Genomic DNA, 18,611 nt, shown 5'->3' with positions numbered 1-18,611 from the left:
ATCCAAAACGCCCAAAAAGTGTATTCAGTGAAAATTAATTCCAGTATTTTACAGTACAGATACTAATACATGTATACTTTTATCTTTTATGCCATAAATAATGAGATGATCACTTGGATAATATTAAGATTTATTTTATTTTATTTCATGTAGATCATTTGAAGTATCCTGAACGAACAGTGAGCCAACCAGAGTTTGGAAATATTCCAAGACCTGATGAACAAAGGCTTTCAGTAAGTATTGTGTTCACTGCAAAGCGTATTTCATTTACCGGTATTAGACACATAGAGCTGTATGTGCTGCCCACATTTAATGTAAGAAGTCTAATTGTCAATACGTGACAAACAATGTGTCACTCTTGCTAAAACTACATTGTTTCACTTCGCTAATTTTAAACTGATTTTAAATAGCAAATGAAGAGAAATGAAAAATCATGAATTCGTCTGAAAGTTGGAAATTGAAAAGTGCCACAGAACTGTTATATACACATTTCTGTGATGACCATTTTTGTGAAATAATTGATGGTTTGAAATTGCTTTTGGCGAATGGTGGCGAAAGTTACACAATCTATTGTAGCCAAACAAAGGGGAAACCCAGTCAATGCTTTACTTTACTGTTCTATATTTTTACACATTAATATGTCAAGTTCACAAATGAACATGAAGTTTATATTTTGTTTTTGATTAGATTTTGTAATGATGTAGCTATATAAGAAATAGAAAAAATGTATTTAGAAATGAAATACAGCTATTTCAAATAATGTTTGCTCTTCACAGCCTTGCTCATCACACAGTAGAAGTGATCATGGTTTGAGTACTAGTGGATCTCAGGTGTTTGGATCACTGGTGTCTGTAAAGGAAGCATGGAAAAGACTGAGATGGAGACGAGATAGAATGGGTTTACATGGAACATCTGGTCATAACTTAGCTGAATATCGTAGCATTGCTCATCAAACCACAGGTAAATCTTGTACCCTAATTTTATTGCTATTGCTAGAGTGGACTCCCCTCACCTATTATGCCACATTTAAGCACTTCATGACAAAGTAGATTAAAATTTGGAAAATACCCAGTATTTAATTTTCAGAAAAAAATGATTTTATTGATGTATGGTAGCTAAATCATAACCATTTATGACTATAGTACTATCACTTCATGAATATTTAATGAGCCCATTACTATTTTATTAGCTAATGAATATTAATGAGCTCATGAAAATTAATTAGTAACCCTCACTCTTGACAGGCTTGACAGGACTATGCCGTAGTTCAAGAACAGTTAGCAACTGACAGAAATGCATCCTATTTGCATTATTGTACTATAACAGTAAATTATTTATTTATTTTTTAGCATTTATGATCAAGAATTTAACAAGTGAAATTGCTGACTTTGTTTGTGGGGAGTTTACTAAGCCTGAGTCTGGTCTTAGTGATTTTGAGGCTGTGGGTACGTCATCAGATCCTTGTATACTCACATCATCCATGCAGATGCAACAACATAGAGCTGAGGTAATAAAAAGATATCTAACATGTGCATAGTAAAATATTGCATTTCAATGATTTGTACATTAATGTGAATATATACAGAGATTATATGTCAAATACAACCAACCACTACATCCACCCAACCTGTATCAGACAAAAAAAAGATTTTCGCAACAAAGATTTATGGGGACACTATAAGCTTTTCCAGTTTTTCTCTAGATGGTGCAGATATTTCATAACATTTCCAGAAATAGATTATTTAATTTGATGTCCAGTTAAATGTAGACATATCTGTTCAGTGTTCCTCACCCTACCTTTTCATTCCAGATACACTGGTAGTATGTTTTAACCCTGAGGCCAGACTTTTTTTGTTCCTTGTTTTGCAAGTTTTTATAAGGCAATTTTTTTTAGGAGGGCGGAAAAAAAATAAAATTAATTCTTTTTTTCCATGAGATTTGTGTAATTCTCAAAGAATTGTGAGTGAGATCATTGATCGGAGAGAAGAAATGAAATAAAATTTTATTCCATTTAAAACCTTGTTTCTCATTTGCACGAGACTTCGGTACTTTGATCATGATACTCCCACGAAAATGCAACTTGGATTTGTTATGCGGCGGGTGGTAAAAAAATGAAGATAAAAATAATATTTTTAGCATTTTTTTTGTGCTTACAAGTCGACGGGCGCGAGAAATTGCGCTGAAATAAAATTATATTTTTATTTCATTGTCGGCTCCTGTTCATTCGGCGGGTTCGCGAAACAAGGGATAATAAAAGTCTGGCCTTATGTGGTCAATGTGAAAGTACATGGGACTGACAATATTGTTTCTTTGCTTCTATTTTTTTAGATGAGAGTTGCATCATTAAATCAAATACTGTCTTTGCTGAATGGTAAAGATGATGACAAACCTGACAAACCAAAATCTAAGAGTAGAGATACTCTTCTCGTAGCACCATTTACTTCAATATCATTATTGAGTTCTGTACATTTACAATATTTACTTGGATGTTTTGGTCTTGGTATGTTGGAACCAATTATGGATGGTCCGTATGTGCCCCATCTTTATCATTACCAGGTATGTGTGTTACCACTACTAGCACATTAGTCAGATGTCAGTCCTAAGTACTGGCAATGTGTACTAGGTGGTTCTGATTCATTCATAGGATTATATACATTTGCCAAGATGTGCATATTTTCGTAAAAAGTGATAAGTTTGATTGCTTTGATATTGAATATATCGGTACCTTGGATGGATCTCTCTCAGATTTGTTCATTATGTGACAATATCTTCAATTCTCTAATTGAAATGTGCATTTCTAACAGTGGAGCTATCTCAGCTAGGAGGCTGCTTTTTGTCATTTTTGGTAAAAAGTTATATTTTCAAATATAACTTCTAATTGAAAACTGCAAATCTGATTACTTTTATTGTATATATGTACGTAGCAGACGTTAAACATGTTTGTTATCTGACTACTCTACTACTTGTTCCAAAAAATATCACCACTCTCCTGATTGGTGTGTTTCTATTCATTTGTAGGATGGTGTAAAAGCAGCAAGATCTAGTACTCAACAGGAAATTCAATCTGTAGTACACAAGATTTATGAACATTTAGTTTGTACCTTATCAGAAAAAGAACATGATCAGAGAGCAGGGAAAGGTAAGTTAGCATTTCACAATTACAGTTTATGAAGTTGACATCAAATGACATTTACCATAAAATCATTTACCTCTTTCTGCACAAAACTTACTCGGTCCTTTTTACGTCTCTTTGGTGTCTTTCACTTAAAGATTGATTTTTGGAGTTCTTTGTTGAGATTATTTTTTTTTACCTTCATTCCCAGCTGCATTCCTTGTGATTCTTTTTGTCATTGATGGCCTGGATAGATGGATAGCATTCTCTAAATAAAAATATTGTTTTGAAACCTGAATTTTGTCGTGGGATGCTCACTGTGCTCTGATACAACTGACATCTTTGAATAACTTCCATAATTTGGCTTCTATGGTTTAATATACTTATTGAAGAAGAAAAAATCTTCGTAGTGTACCAGCACCAAAGCTTTCAGTAGCCACTTGAGTCAGAGAATTGCAGCAAGAATCTTATTTTGTATCTCTCATAATTTGTTTTCTTTTTTTCCTGTCGTGTGTCTTCTGTTTGCACAATTCTCTGCACAGTTCCATCCTCCTCCCTTCTACCAGGTCAGTGTTCATATATTGTCAATGCGCAATGTAGAATTGATTTTGACATCCCATTGCATACCATTATCTCTTTATACTGCAACACACCTACATACCGATACAAATAATCTATGGCAATTTGTTATACATTAACTATATTGGATGAACTATTAATTTAAATACAAAAAAGTAATCGTGATAGCCAGAATTCATTTCTTGGTCAGCATGCATGTTTTCGGTATGCAATCACAGTACCATAAGAACTCCAAAATGGTGAACAGATTTACTAACAACGATAAGGATTTCAGAATACAAAATTACTAGTATGGTAAAATCTTTGAGTATCAAAAAGTAACTTATATGTGTGTGAGCTCAGTGATAGTTTGCTGTTAATAGTGATATTTCTTTCAAAATCCCTTGAAGTACAATGTTTGTACAATGTTTTAAAGCCTGAATCATCCCTAGAAGAAAGAGGCAAAATTTTAAAAACCAGAAAAAAAGGTACAATTTTGTGATCGATTGAAATCTTGAAACCAATAAATTACAGAAATCTTGCACATAATTACATGGTCGAATTTAAAGGAAGAAAAATTTTGGAATTTTTATGGTCTAACAAAGACACATGAACTTTAATTTGAATGTACATTTGTATAGACAGGTGCCTGCATTTTGCAACCTTTTCACTTTTAATCAATATTACCATTACTAATTCTGTGCTGTGTTTTAGAGAGTTCCCTGTGCACACATTGATTATATGATCTAATATATTATTTTATTATAGGAGCAAGACAACGGTTGCTGTTGACAACTATATTTGCTCTAAGTGTTAAGTACCAACCTGTTGATATATCATTAGCTGTTTCTACTGGCATGTTAACGTTACTATCACAACTGTGTGGTCATCAGGCAACATTCAAACCATTAGTGCCATGGTTATCAAGAAGTGTGTCGCAACTGAACACAATATTACAAGTAGCAAGTATGAGATTGCTGCAGATATTAGCTGTTACAACAGGGTAAGGGACGACGTCAAAAGATCAATGTCGGATAAAAAACTTAATTCCTTTAGTTTTTTTCCAAACCCCCCTACCCTCCACTGAAACTTAATTGATAAATATTGGTCATGGCGTCAGACTACATTCACCGTTAAATACAAATTGATAATCGGACAGTAGTATTGCGTAGCAGTTGGTTGTCGGGTGGGTGTAAAAAGATTTTACAAATGCACAGATTTACACTTGAACCAAACCATTTTCTCGTCTTGGATGTGTGTTTTTTTTTTCTTTTCGGCTATTTCTGTCCATGATTGGATAGAAAAAAACGAACTACAAATACTCCAAGATTTTTTTTGACTTCATTAAAAAATAAAATCGTTTTTGTAGAATGGAAACTTTTTGAGGTCAAACCCCCCCCCCCACCCCCAAACTAAAGGAAATAAATTTTTTATCCGACATCGATCTTTTGACGTCGTCCCTAAGTGCACAAGTCTTTGGTATGAACTTCAGATTAGTAAGGACACTCAGTTTCAATACTAAATTTCTCAAGCATGTAGGATACTAATATCTGTGTGAAGTTTAAGCTCTGTAAGTCAATATATTCATCGTTTGTTGTGATCAGATTTTCTGAATGATGGGAATCTCAATTACAAATTTTTATAGAAATTTAAAACACATGCAGAGATGTGAATATTCATTTATAGCCATAGAAAATAGTTAAATAGTGAAACAAACACCATTACATTCACCAGCTAAGCTCCTAGAAATGTCACAATGTTGTAATTTAGTACATGTATTAGTCAAATGCCTCCCTAAATATAATGTTTAGGGAAACTTTTCTCTGAAATAATAATTTTTCTTTTTCTTTTTTGTGAAGAACTTATGCTGATAAATTAAGTTCTAACATAATCCAAGCCGTTATGGATCTTCTGTGCAATCAGTTGAACAACCTGCTTGATGTTGCCTGTGGCTATGCTAACAAACCTCATGCTTCACTCAAACCTCATGAGAAAACACTGAAGGAAGACAAAGATGAAAATGAAACAAAAACTGGTCAGCAAGATCCTTCCAAGAAAGCTGATCCTAGTAAAGGTGAAAAGCATTGTGATACATGAATGTATATGTGCAATAGTACAGCGGGTGGAAAGTTGATGTACCTTAGTGTTGTAATCATATTTATCTTTTGTATTGTATTGACAACCAATAATTATGTCATTTTTCAATGTGTATTACAGGGAGGCCTTTGAAACCAATAAGTGAACGTTCAAGGAAACTAGCAGAGACCTCATTGGGTGACTTCTTAGTGTTCTTAAGACGTGTAGCATCTTCTAGAGTTGTTCAGCAACAGATTAGTGACAGGAAATGGTGTAATCTCTTGCTGTCTATTGCTGGAAACAAACCAGGTACTGGTAAGTGAATTTATTTATTTAATTTAAAAATTCTGAATTTGGGTAAGTTCTAGTCATCCTGTGGCAGTCCACTAACTCTTTACAGCAAGCATGCTGTGACTTGTTGCATTCGCTGGGGACAGGACACCACACAGGACCATTAAATTCATACCTGCTCTAATTAAACACATTTCTCTGCAAGCCTGACAAGTGTATACTCTTTATCACTGCCGAGTGTACAACCAAGTCTAGGAGTCAAACCCCCAATCTCCCTGATGCTACACATCAAATTAAATTAAATATAGTGTACAGTCCAGTAATTGGACTACGGACAAATGATTATTTTAGGAAGTGGCTGAATTGTTAGTGGACAAAATTAACATTTTAATGTGGGATTTATGCACTAGTAACTTGATTGCAGAATTAAATGTCAGTGGAGATCATTTCAACAGAAAATGTATGAAACAATACTTAGAACGACTCAAAGGTGACTAATTTCTTGTCATTAAGAACAACATTTGATTGGTAGCATTTGAGTGTGACCATTTCCTGCCACATGTTTGAATTGCTAGAGGAAAATATATAATTATTGTTCCATGAAAAAAAGGGGTTTAACAAAAGGTGATGTTTGTGTTTCTCTGACATGCATTGACAATTAAATTCAAACTAGAATCCCAGGTAACATTGACTATCTACTACACTAAATTCTTATTTGATCATTGAACACTTTCACAATGATTCTATGCAGCTGCCAGTACACCTATGAGCTACATACATGTTTAATACTTAATAATAGTAATAGTCCCCGTTCGGATGAGTCCAAAAAAGATATATTGGTTTAAAGATCCAACTCAAAATGACCGATTTGTGGCCATTTTTTGTGCTAAGAAATCATCAAAATCATTTTTGGCATTCCAGAACTTGTCCTTGTTTGTGTATGGATGAATTTCGTCCAAACTTGGTACATGTATTAGACATTATGGGTCCCTGATGCACGTCATTTTGTTTTTCAGCTCGCATTCAAAATGACCGACTGGCAGCCATTTTATTTTGAAATGGATATACAGATGTATTGGTTTGACGATCTGATTCAAAATGGCTGATCGGTGGCCATGTTTTAATTAATGTTGTTCCAGAGCAATATTTCTCAATATGAACAAGTATTTCTACTACTGTAAAATACTTTATTTTCGCTTGGAATTAATTTTTGCTATTTTAGCTGAAGGAATGATTCAGTGAAAATAAAATTCAGCGGATTTACTTTTTTCTCTATATTTTACATTTAGCGTGTCAAAAATCAGTGAAAATACATACAAAACACTCAAAAAATCTTTTCAGCGAAAATTTATTCCAGCTAAAATAAAGTATTCTACAGTATATTACAATAAACAAAACTATATAACTTAGTTTTGATAACTAACGGGGACTGTGCCATGCATGGCTTGTTAGTGAAGAAATAATGTGAATCTATTTCTTCACTAAGTTGTTAAGTTAGTCAGAGACCAGTTTCTTTTGTATTTGTTTGCAGCAACTCCACTGGTAGAGAATGTGAGGACTCGACTTCTAGCTCTTCACTTATTGGAAGCTGTCTTACCAGCATGTGATGTCAATACACATAGTGATCACATCAAATCTGTTGTGGATGTTTTATTTTCTAATCTTTCGGAAAGTTTCTGGTGTGTGCCGCAAGCTGTGAGTGAACCAGTAACTTCAGAAAAGTTTCTGACAAAAGGTTCAACATTCCAGGAGGAAGAAGATGAAGATAAGTTAGCAATGCAGGAAGCCACATTTGATGGTGAACGAACAGTTTGTTGTAGTGGTGAAAATGGCCATACTCTCGTACATGGATCTGGTGGTAGAGGCTATGGTTTGGGATCAACAGGAATTACGTCTGGTTGTTATCAATGGAAGGTTAGTGTGGCAATATTTTGCGGTTAGTTTTCCCCTAGATGAATACTCAGAATTCTTCCTCATTATTGAGTTCTGCTATCTTGTGATGTATAACTTGGTTACTTTTTGTTCATGAATACATGAATCTGTATTGCTTTCATGCGTTTATCATTGAATCACCTGTTACATGTTTGTATTAAGAGAAATGAATGTTGGGAAGTGTTTCCTGTAAATAAATTTTTCACATTGTGTTTTCATCTCAGAAACCACCTTCAATCAAGTGTAGGTCGAGTGGTGATGAGTTCTGAGATTATAGCATTTTAATCGGGTGGTTCACAAACCAACAGCAGTTGTTTAGTTGTGTTAATTTGGCAGGTTACTACATCATTATATTTTTATTTGTCCACAGTTTTTCATTGTAAAAGAGAATAAAGGAAATGAAGGAACATGTGTTGGAATATCTAAATATCCAGTACGAGATTTCAGTCACAGAACAACATCTGACATGTGGTTATATAGAGCTTACAGTGGGAATTTATATCATAATGGTGAACATTCATTAACATTGCCAGGATTTACGCAAGGAGATTATATTACATGTGTATTAGACATGGAAGCTAGGACAATCTCATTTGGAAAAAACGGAGATGTAAGTTGTATTTTTGTATTTAAGATTTGCATAAATTTATCAGTAAATGTCATTTGAGATGAAATGTACCCAATAAAATGTGTCATGTATGCAGTTATTAATGATCAGTGCATATAGCATACAGAGATCTTGAGTTTTTATTGCCAAAATCATACATTAAATTACTATAATATTAATAACTTAATTGGGATTGGCAAATGCTGCACTTTCATTCAAAACAAAATCTGGTGATGGTTACGTAAACTAGATTTATTGTTCTGTTGCCAATATAGGAACCAAGACTTGCCTTTGAAGATGTAGATGTGACTGAACTTTATCCAGTAGTTATGTTTTACAGCAGTAATCCTGGAGAAAAGGTATACATTGTCCAGTTGTTTATCACATATGAGAGAGAGAGCGAGTCTGGGCATCATCAGTTTTTTGAACAGGCACTGATCAATTATATTTAGTGACTTAGTGCAAAGCTTGAGTCTGTTCTAATAATTTATGAACATTTTGGTGAATATACTTAAATGTTGAGAAATATACTAAGTGAAAGTTTATTATACTTTTTTTTCCCTATTTGTGTATCCCAAAAGTCACAAAAACTATTTTACCTAGATTTCACTACTAACTGCATTTGCACCCGACACAATTCAAATTCAGAATACTGAACTTCAAAGTCGAAGTTAATTTGGAATTAATTAGATGTTTTATGGATATTTGTTTTCTGCACTGCAGGTTAAAATCTGTGATATGCAAGTAAGAGGTGCACCAAGAGATTTGTTACCTGGTGACCCGCTCTGTGCTCCACTGTCAGCTGTTATAGCAGAAGCTAATGTAGCACTTATAAGATTACTGCATAGAAATGGAAACTGGACACAAGCTATCAATAAATGTATTCTAGAAAGATTTTCATCTATCAAGAAAATAACAGAGTTGTTGGAAGGAAAAGCTGATGATGTTAAAAATAACAAGAAAGATGATACGGAGGAGTCAACAAAAGAGGATAAAGATGGAAAACTAACTAAGCATGAAAATGTGTCAGAAGACAAATTGCAAGAAATATTACAAACTGAAAGCGAGCAAAAGGATTCTGATAAACCAGATGATACAGTGACAGCAGATGATAAATCTGATGATGTTGTAGAAACCGAAAAAGAGGAAGTTACTTTGAATAGTTTGTGCCAGTATGTATGGCCAGCGTTGTCTGTTATTGGTGGTGTTGATAGAGGGTTGCGAGTTGGCGGTAGATGTGTTCACAGACAGACATCGAGAGAAGCTACACTATTGGGAGTTTTAAAAGAAGGTGGCACATCTGGAAAAGTTCAATGGGAGGATGCTGATGCCACAATCAGGTAAATGGCGTAGTAATTGTTTACATCATTCATGTAGTCTACAGATCCACTTTCGTTGGTATCGATGACTACTACAGCAATGGGTGCTACCGGTATTCACATTACAGTTTTGCATTGCAAAATACATGTTGGAAGCCGTGCACTTAAAGGTCCTGTTAAAAAATTAGCATTAACAAATTATAGTCTGAAATAGGTATACTTAAAATCTCTCAAAAACAAATATTCTTGGCTTTTCAGCTCCGCTGTTGACTTTGTCAAGCTTCTTGATAACTTCAAGCCTGAATGCTTTGATACTTGCATATATGTACCTTGGGTAGCCTTCTCAGATTTGTTCATTTCATGATGTTTCCTTTTAATTCTCTAATTTTGGTGAATATTTTTGTTATTTTTGGTAAAAAGTGATATTTTGGACTTCTTAAAAAACGCCTGTCTGATTGCTTTGATATTACATATATAGGTACCATACATGTACATGTATGTGGACCTCTCTCATATTTGCTCATGAATATTTTTGTCATTTTTGATAAAAAGTGATATTTTCAAATTCTTGTTGAAAAAAGCAAGTCTCATTGCTATGATACTATACAAATTGTTAATTTTCTAATGATATTCTTTGTTCTTTAATTGAAATGTGCATTGCTAACAGCGGAGCTATCTCAGTCGACAGGCTGCTTGTCTACTCTTCTGTTGAATACTAATAGAGAAAATAATAAATATGTGTGATTTGAGTTATTTATAATATCTTCATTACAGTGACACAGCGATATCTAATTTGGATGCAATAGAACCAGTTGGATTTGATTCAAGCAAACTGAATGGACTGTCAGCATCACATCTGATGGAATTAATGAAGCTGTCATCAATCATTGAAGACAATGCTGCTGCAGAGTTGAAGCTTGCATCGGCTAGAAAATACAAGACTGAAAAGTCATTACAGAGAGAATCAGAACAAGGTTCGCTAGAAAAAAGTTTAGATGCCGACATTGCCAGTGCAATGAATGTAGATGAATGTAGTTCAGGAGCTAGTACACCAAGGGATACAACTGTTGAAATGACAGAAAGAGCAGTATCAACTGAATACCCTGAATCACTTGATTATGCCGTTACAACAGCGATAACAGTGATCTCAGATTCTAGTGGGACTGTGAGTAGAAAGCAAACTGCCCAACTTGCATCTCCTGAATCCAGTTTGTCTGATTCTTCACCAGTGAATGAACCCACAGGCCTATCTACTGCCAGTGCTGCCACACAAGCTGGTGAAACGATTGCTGCAAGTATCACTACTCAATTAGTAGATGAGGTTTTTCAAAATCTTTCCTCTGAACTGCAGGGTGCTTTCACGTCTAAATCTGGAGACAAATCCGCATACATCGGTAAAAGTGCTGCACTAACACATTTGATGTCTGAGGATAGACCAGAAAATACTGATGCACTCAGTAAAAGCACAGCACCCCCTAGTGACGTGATGGAGCCATGGAAAAATGAATGCGAGATAAGTGCCTTACAGTCAGCATATCTCCAGATTGGAGCCTTGAAATCCCTCGCTGTTATCATGGGTTGCAGTAAATTTGCTGAAATGTTGTTGGTTCCAAAGGCTGATCTAGAAGAGAAGGATCCTACACCAGAAGAAACTAAGAATGATGAGGATGGCGATAAAAGTACAAAAAGTCGGGACGAAAATGATGAATTAAAGGATGTGATGAGAACTGTTATGAAACAGATGGTAAAGAGAGCTGTTATGCCGTCCCCGATTAAAAGAATTGTATCATTAATGGAATTAGAAAGGGCACATGCGATACTACTTAAGATGGCAATCAATGGTTCTTATGCAGATATTGGTGAACCACTGTCTAAATCAAGTGAGTATTAAATCTACATGCAAGAATAAAGCTTTTATTACATTTATGTCTAAATAGGGGAATACATCAAAACCCTGAAAATGCTGTGAACATGCATGAGCGAAATTTGATATACCTTGTCAAATTTGAATTGTGTCACCTTCAACAAACCAGTTTATCTGCAAAGCAGCTTCACAATGTTTTATGTAAATGGTCAGTCTATTTTGTGCAGGATAAATTTATACATGTAATACCTAGCTCTGAAATAGAATTTTGGTAATTCTACAGAAATCATGAACAGCATGCACAGTAATTTGCTATTTTAAAGTGAAAGTCTTAGAATTATTTTTGTGTTGCTAGCAAAGCATTGTGGTATTATATTTGATAGTTGTCTTTTGCAATTCCACAAGATGTAATCGTATGTAAAGTGTTAATGAGTCAATAAAAAAGGAGATCAGCCCCCTTTTATAGTTCTATGAAATGGTTATGCTTTCAAGAGACTTGCTTCAAAATTTAGAAAATGGAGATAAAAACACTCCTTCGAGTATAGTATCAATATTAGCATGGAATGTTACATCTTTGCAATCCACAATTAGGTATAATATTTTTCGGATCATTTCAGGTGATGAGAGTACCAAGGCTAATGATGTTAATAAATCCACACCTTCAGAACCATCATCAACTCCAAATAGTCGAACTCAAAATCAAGATTCAAATGCCAATTTTGATGGACCTATAGTTCGTGCATTTGACAGACAAAGGAGTACATTACGTTCAAACGCACCACCTTGTCTGGTCATACCACCACAGATTGCAACTACATCAGATACTCTACCTACACTGTCACCATCATTGTCTCCTCCATTGACACCAGTCATACAAGGACAGGGTGTAGTGGAGGTTGGTAGGGAGATAACAGATGCAGTTGGTAAGTATCATTATTGTAGTTTGAAAGGATAGGTTATATTACACTTCTAATGACAAATGAATTTTATGTGTGAGGGGTAATAATCAGATGACTGCTCACACTGTATTCTTCTGTACATATTTAGTTATTGGCTAGAGTGATTAATATGTTCAAACTATACATGTATATATTTTACTTTTAGTAATTTTGTTTTGTGGATCTTGTGAGCAGCTACTTTGGTTTTTGAAATGTACATGCAATATCTCCTACATGCCTAAAACAATTTCTTTCATACGTTGTACCTCAACGAGGGACGGTGGTTGTACATATACTGTAAAAACTTTGTTTTAGAATTCATTGATATTTCCATCATGCACTGTAGTACAATGTAAACAAAGGAAAGTGTGTGAATGAGATATCAATAACATCGAACCTGTGTTGAGTGTTTACAATGTAGTATTCCCATGTAAGGTGAAATTCAAATGCTGGAATGAGTGCAGATATGGAATTTTATGGAAAGCAAAATTCTATTGTCTCAGTGCTAGATGTATAATAATGTGTCCCATGACGGCTTGTTTTGAATGATTTTTGTTGTTTGTTTACAATTAGCAACCTCCACAACTTCATCCTCATCAAGACCATCAAGTTGTCCTCAGAGGAGAAGATCTCCATCGCCACCCCCACCACCACCACCACTGCCACCTCCACCGATAGCAGTACCATTACTAGAAATGGGATTTTCCATTGGACATATTAAAAGGGCTATGACTGCCACTGGTGAGTATAATGTCTGGCAATGCCTACCTACAAGGTCACCTTTCAAATTTATTATTATGTAAATATTTGTGAATTTTCACACTATATTACACTCTTCCTTTAGTGTGTGGGGCACACTGGTATAATAGGGGAAAAATTAACTTAATTTTGAGACTACGTTTGGAATATAAAAATGAATGCTATACAATCATTCTAGGCACCAGAGGAGAAGTAGATGCTCGTAGAATAAATGTGTTAGCAACATGGATGATAGAACATCCCAGTACTGTAGAAGATGAAGATGAAGAACCTACACCTACACCTTGTAGTGAGGAACCTACACCATCCAGACCATTACTTTCAACTCCTGTACACCAAGCCCCAATGGCTATATGTGAAAGTACTGCTATTGAACCAATGGAAAGGAGGTAAAAACCATGCAATATTCACTCATGGTATCATTATAGCTGTTATTGTTGCCTGTACTATCTATCAAGTACTGCTGACTAACATTTGTATTCTGTACAGTTTCGTACCATTGTCATTTTTTTTTAAGTTTAATCATAACCTTAACATTGTATAAACTTAATTTCAGTGAGATAGGTGAAAGAGAAGTTGAAAGTGAATTAATGCATGTAACAAGAAATGACCGTCCACCCACTAGACAAGGTGGTCTACATCAAAGATATAGGGCTATGGCTGATTTGACATCGTTAATGACTCATAGAGGTAGGTGACTGCTGTAAAGTATCATAATCACTAATTGCTGTAATTAATTATTAAAAAAATGATATTTATTGGCTTCACTACAATTAGAGAACTATCAAAATAGATTCTACTTTGCTTTCTTCAGGTCGTGACAGTCATGAAAATGCAGAGAGAGCACATGTGCGCGGTGAAGGCAATGCTTTATATGATACACTGTATCTTGATGAAGACATAGAAATAGATGATGATCCCATGGAAGATCTTTTCAATGCGGATTTTGCATCTGAAAGGGAACTTTTGGGACTTTGGTATCCAGAGGTAAGACAGTTTGTACCATGTTCTTGTCTGGTCTATGAAAATTACTCAACCCTTACATTTCTAAAGATCTACTATGCCACAATGTTTGGGAACCAAAAATAAATTTCTATTGCCCACTTGAATTCTTGTATACATATTTGGCTACAACTAACTAACATCCTTCTTTGTAAATTTTACAATAAATTGTACTTTTGGTAAAGACATGACTATCCTGTCTCTCCGTTGCTGACTCACTACTTCTAAGTATTTAAAAGTCTGAATTAGCATCAGTTGACAGTGCTGATGATTCTTGTATACATATTTGGCTACAACTAACTAACATCCTTCTTTGTAAATTTTACAATAAATTGTACTTTTGGTAAAGACATGACTATCCTGTCTCTCCGTTGCTGACTCACTACTTCTAAGTATTTAAAAGTCTGAATTAGCATCAGTTGACAGTGCTGATGATTCTTGTATACATATTTGCCTACAACTAACTAACATCCTTCTTTGTAAATTTTACAATAAATTGTACTTTTGGTAAAGACATGCCTATCCTGTCTCTCCGTTGCTGACTCACTACTTCTAAGTATTTAAAAGTCTGAATTAGCATCAGTTGACAGTGCTGATGATTCTTGTATTGTACCAATCAATCAAAACTCCTGCTCCATCAATGACAAACACATCTGTGCTTTAGCATATAATAGTGCTATTGAACAACACAAATATAAAGCATTCTCTGTATCCCTTTGAAATATTTGGAGCTTGTCTTCAAAATAAAACTTAATGAATCAATTCAAATCCAATGTTTGCGAGTCAGTCAGTGCTTCTTGTAATATTGGCTATCTTTTCATTCGTTATTAGCTTTCTAGAGAATTAGATGGTGAAACTGAAAGTACAGTCAACTGTGATTTATGCGGTGTAACAACAAGCCAGTTCAATCGTCATATGCGTACTCATCATCCAGGCTGTGGTGGTAGTTGCGGACAGAAAGGTTATCGCAGTAATGGATCATTCGTCGACGGTTGGTTTGGCGGTGCTTGTGGTAGTGGAAATCCATATTACTTAATGTGCAATGATTGCCGTGAGAAGTATCTGGGAAAAACTATAGAGAAAAAAATTGCGATTGATTTCACTACTTCTCCTGAAGGTGGAGGTGATGGTAAGTATTTTGTACACTCCATATTTTGTGTTTGGCTGTCATAAAACCACATGCATTCAATTTGGCTTCTCTATGATGTACATTATGTATATACAGTTGTATGTGTGGGTAAAACTGTCAACCATTTGATTTGACAACATTTTGTTAAATTCACCAATTTCCGACCCTGTTTTGCATCAAGATCCCTGACTAGTGGAATTTGTCTCTTGGAAAGAAGTTAACAGTACCTTGTACTACCATGGACAATTGACCGATGTGTTTCCAACATTGGATCAATTGAGGACATGCATCAAAACAACTGCATGACACTTTCAAAGTTGAAACAGTGTAAATATTTTAAAAATTACGAGTCTCTTACTGTCACATTTCAGCTTTAGCATCACATAGATGTACGGCGATAGGAATACACGATTCTGAAAGTGTTTTCCTTTAGAATTATATTGATGTTTAGCATTGAGTTTGGACTACAGTTTTGAAATCTCAGTTACCAAATCAGTTATTGAATGCTCATAACAATTGGCACTTCCACTGTAGATGTTGATTAATTTCAATTCAATGCAACTGCCAGTGTATTGACAGAAATTGACTGTACATCTGCCTGAGCTGTGTATGACGCAACTTTATTGCATTATTGTCAATGCCCTGGAGTACATTGGTGCTCACAAGAACGTGTCAAGAATGCAAATAACTTATCATGTGTTCAGTAAATTGAATACTTGTAATTAATAAATTAATCAATGAAGTATTTTCAGTTATTTTCCTCCATAACTTATAGTCCCTCTCACAGAAATGGTTTATTTCAGCCTACACAATGCATGTTGAAGACCTGATATCTATTTGAACGTCGCCAGTGTGTGTTCCAATCATAGGAACGTATCAGCAAATTGTCTGTGGTGCATGTTTACACCAAGTTCAAACATGCACAACTCAATGGCTGCCACCTTTAAATCGATAAAGATTCACAATATATACGTTAAAGATAATGCCACAACACATACCTATACAGACTCGATTTTGACTTGGGGACCCTTTGAGTTCATCCTGTCTGTGTGAAGTGTGTGTAAATGTATCTATTCCCCTGATATTCCAAGAGCCATTAATCAGAATTCAATAAAACTCAGTACATAAATTCTCTGGTTGCTGCTTTGTTTTTATCAAATTATACTTGTTATTTCCATTGCAGATGATTTAGATGTATCAACTTTGGAGTCAGAATTGCAATTAACAGGTCTGGAAAGTTTTGATTTGATTCAGACCAAGCTTGGTTTGACTGATCGTAAACCAGTTCCAAGCCCAGTACAGTTTAAGGAGCCTGATCCCTTAGGAACCACTAGTGCAGTGATAAAGGCTATTGGTGATCGGAATAACCCTACCATGACAGTCAGTAAGTTGAACTACTGTAAAATACTAATAATTAATGCATTTACAGTAACTCAATGAATTTCCCTGTACATACTATAATTGTAATGAGTGATTGCATCATGAATTTTAGAGTCAACTTCACAGAGGTTTTCTTTATGGCCTCATCACTCACTTAAAGGCCCAGGTATACTATAAATACAGTCCTAAACAATAGGGATTATTTCCTTGCTTGTCACGCTGTAGTAAACAGCTCCAGCCAAGCTCCAGTAAAAACGTGTTTTCTTGAACTTACAGGTCGATTATGTCGTGCCAAAGTGGATGTATGTGACTATGAATATCATAGCAGTGACTGTGTGTCGTATTTACATTTTGTATGACAATAAATAGTGTATGAGTTGAGATTTTGGCGGATAAAAGTCAAAAACACAAATCGGGGAAAGAGACGCGCTACTAATCTTGAATAATTAACTACTGTCAATCAAAGTCACGTGATGTTCGACCGCTGAAACAGGATGCGTCATAGGCTATGCAAGTGATTAACAACACTCATTAGCATAGCCGCACCTCCAATTCACACTTGCCTGGGGCAAGTGAATTGGGCCTTTGAATATATAAATTAATTTGTTATTATGAAAAATGTTTTCTACATCATCCTCAAAGTGCAACTAGGAAGCACTTAACATTAGTTTTTTCTTTAATTTTTTTTATTGACTGTTTTTTCTATATATTTATTTACAGGTGATACAAGAATAAAAGAACCTTCCCATAGTGAAAGAATAAGTCTAGGAGAACAAGTCGCCTTATTGAATAGTCCACATGAAAGAACCTTAGCACTGCATAAGACAACCGCTGCAGCTCAAGTACTTCTTGCAAGATCCATGGTTATGAGAGCTTTATCTTTATTGTCTATAAGGTATTGTATCACTCCATTGTTCTGGCCATGTGTTTATTTCTATAACTCTCTATGTAGATTTGTAATCAGTCACAGTTTTTGTCATATGCAGTTTAATCATCACCACAGTTGTTTTCTTATGCAGATTGAAACTTGAAACAACATGGCTACTCGTGTGATTAATTTAACTATACATACATCTGATAAATGTGTCTTTCACACAGAAATGTTGGTGATTCTGAATTTAAATGTTCATTCATTATGTTTCAGAATGTAATGTGGTGACAGGCTGAGATGTTATAGTACTGTGTGATTTTTGACATGCATTATTGTGTATTTTGTGTTTTATGAGAATTGTTCTCGCTTCTTATTTACAGTGGATCAGTGTGTAACCTAACAGAAGGATTAGAGTCGTTAGGTTTGGCTGATATACGTCTGGTTGTACGATTGATGTGTTTGGCTGCAGCAGGAAGAGCCGAGTTCGCCACACCCATGGATGTATTGCATTCATCTTTGCCTAATAGTACTAGTAATGGGGATAATAACAATAGTTCATCTGCCAGTCTGTCATATCTGAGTTCAGCCATTGGTTCTCTAGCTTCAAACAGCCCACCAGCATCAAAGCTTTTAATACAACTCTGTACTCAGGTATTAAACTTAAAAATATTATACAATGGCTGCAGGAATTTCTCAGGCATACCCAAACTAATTATCTCTAAATCCAACTCTCATAATTCTGAGATAAATCATGCTCATCAGTTAAAAATGTG

The 18,611-nt window shown here is 35.0% G+C and overlaps 1 protein-coding gene across 1 annotated transcript in view; it reads left to right on the top strand.

The window, feature by feature from the left end:
• Nucleotides 1–18,611, top strand: part of LOC100372137 (putative E3 ubiquitin-protein ligase HERC1) — a 67,663-nt gene that overhangs the window by 30,003 nt on the left and 19,049 nt on the right. Inside the window, exons 24-45 of the mRNA XM_085507025.1 lie at nt 154–233; nt 777–960; nt 1,350–1,507; nt 2,329–2,556; nt 3,019–3,139; nt 4,439–4,673; nt 5,530–5,744; nt 5,888–6,061; nt 7,569–7,951; nt 8,340–8,579; nt 8,852–8,935; nt 9,300–9,916; nt 10,670–11,775; nt 12,377–12,682; nt 13,271–13,438; nt 13,635–13,845; nt 14,013–14,146; nt 14,271–14,443; nt 15,290–15,587; nt 16,771–16,971; nt 17,688–17,862; nt 18,219–18,489. Of these exons, the coding sequence (XP_085363151.1) occupies nt 154–233; nt 777–960; nt 1,350–1,507; nt 2,329–2,556; nt 3,019–3,139; nt 4,439–4,673; nt 5,530–5,744; nt 5,888–6,061; nt 7,569–7,951; nt 8,340–8,579; nt 8,852–8,935; nt 9,300–9,916; nt 10,670–11,775; nt 12,377–12,682; nt 13,271–13,438; nt 13,635–13,845; nt 14,013–14,146; nt 14,271–14,443; nt 15,290–15,587; nt 16,771–16,971; nt 17,688–17,862; nt 18,219–18,489 (5,762 nt within the window). The remainder of the gene's footprint in view (nt 1–153; nt 234–776; nt 961–1,349; nt 1,508–2,328; nt 2,557–3,018; nt 3,140–4,438; nt 4,674–5,529; nt 5,745–5,887; nt 6,062–7,568; nt 7,952–8,339; nt 8,580–8,851; nt 8,936–9,299; nt 9,917–10,669; nt 11,776–12,376; nt 12,683–13,270; nt 13,439–13,634; nt 13,846–14,012; nt 14,147–14,270; nt 14,444–15,289; nt 15,588–16,770; nt 16,972–17,687; nt 17,863–18,218; nt 18,490–18,611) is intronic.

This window comes from Saccoglossus kowalevskii, chromosome 13 (genome assembly GCF_978046115.1).
Source record: "Saccoglossus kowalevskii chromosome 13, keSacKowa6.1, whole genome shotgun sequence".
NCBI classification, from domain to species: domain Eukaryota; kingdom Metazoa; phylum Hemichordata; class Enteropneusta; family Harrimaniidae; genus Saccoglossus; species Saccoglossus kowalevskii.
This window is presented reverse-complemented; position numbering and strand designations above follow the sequence as displayed.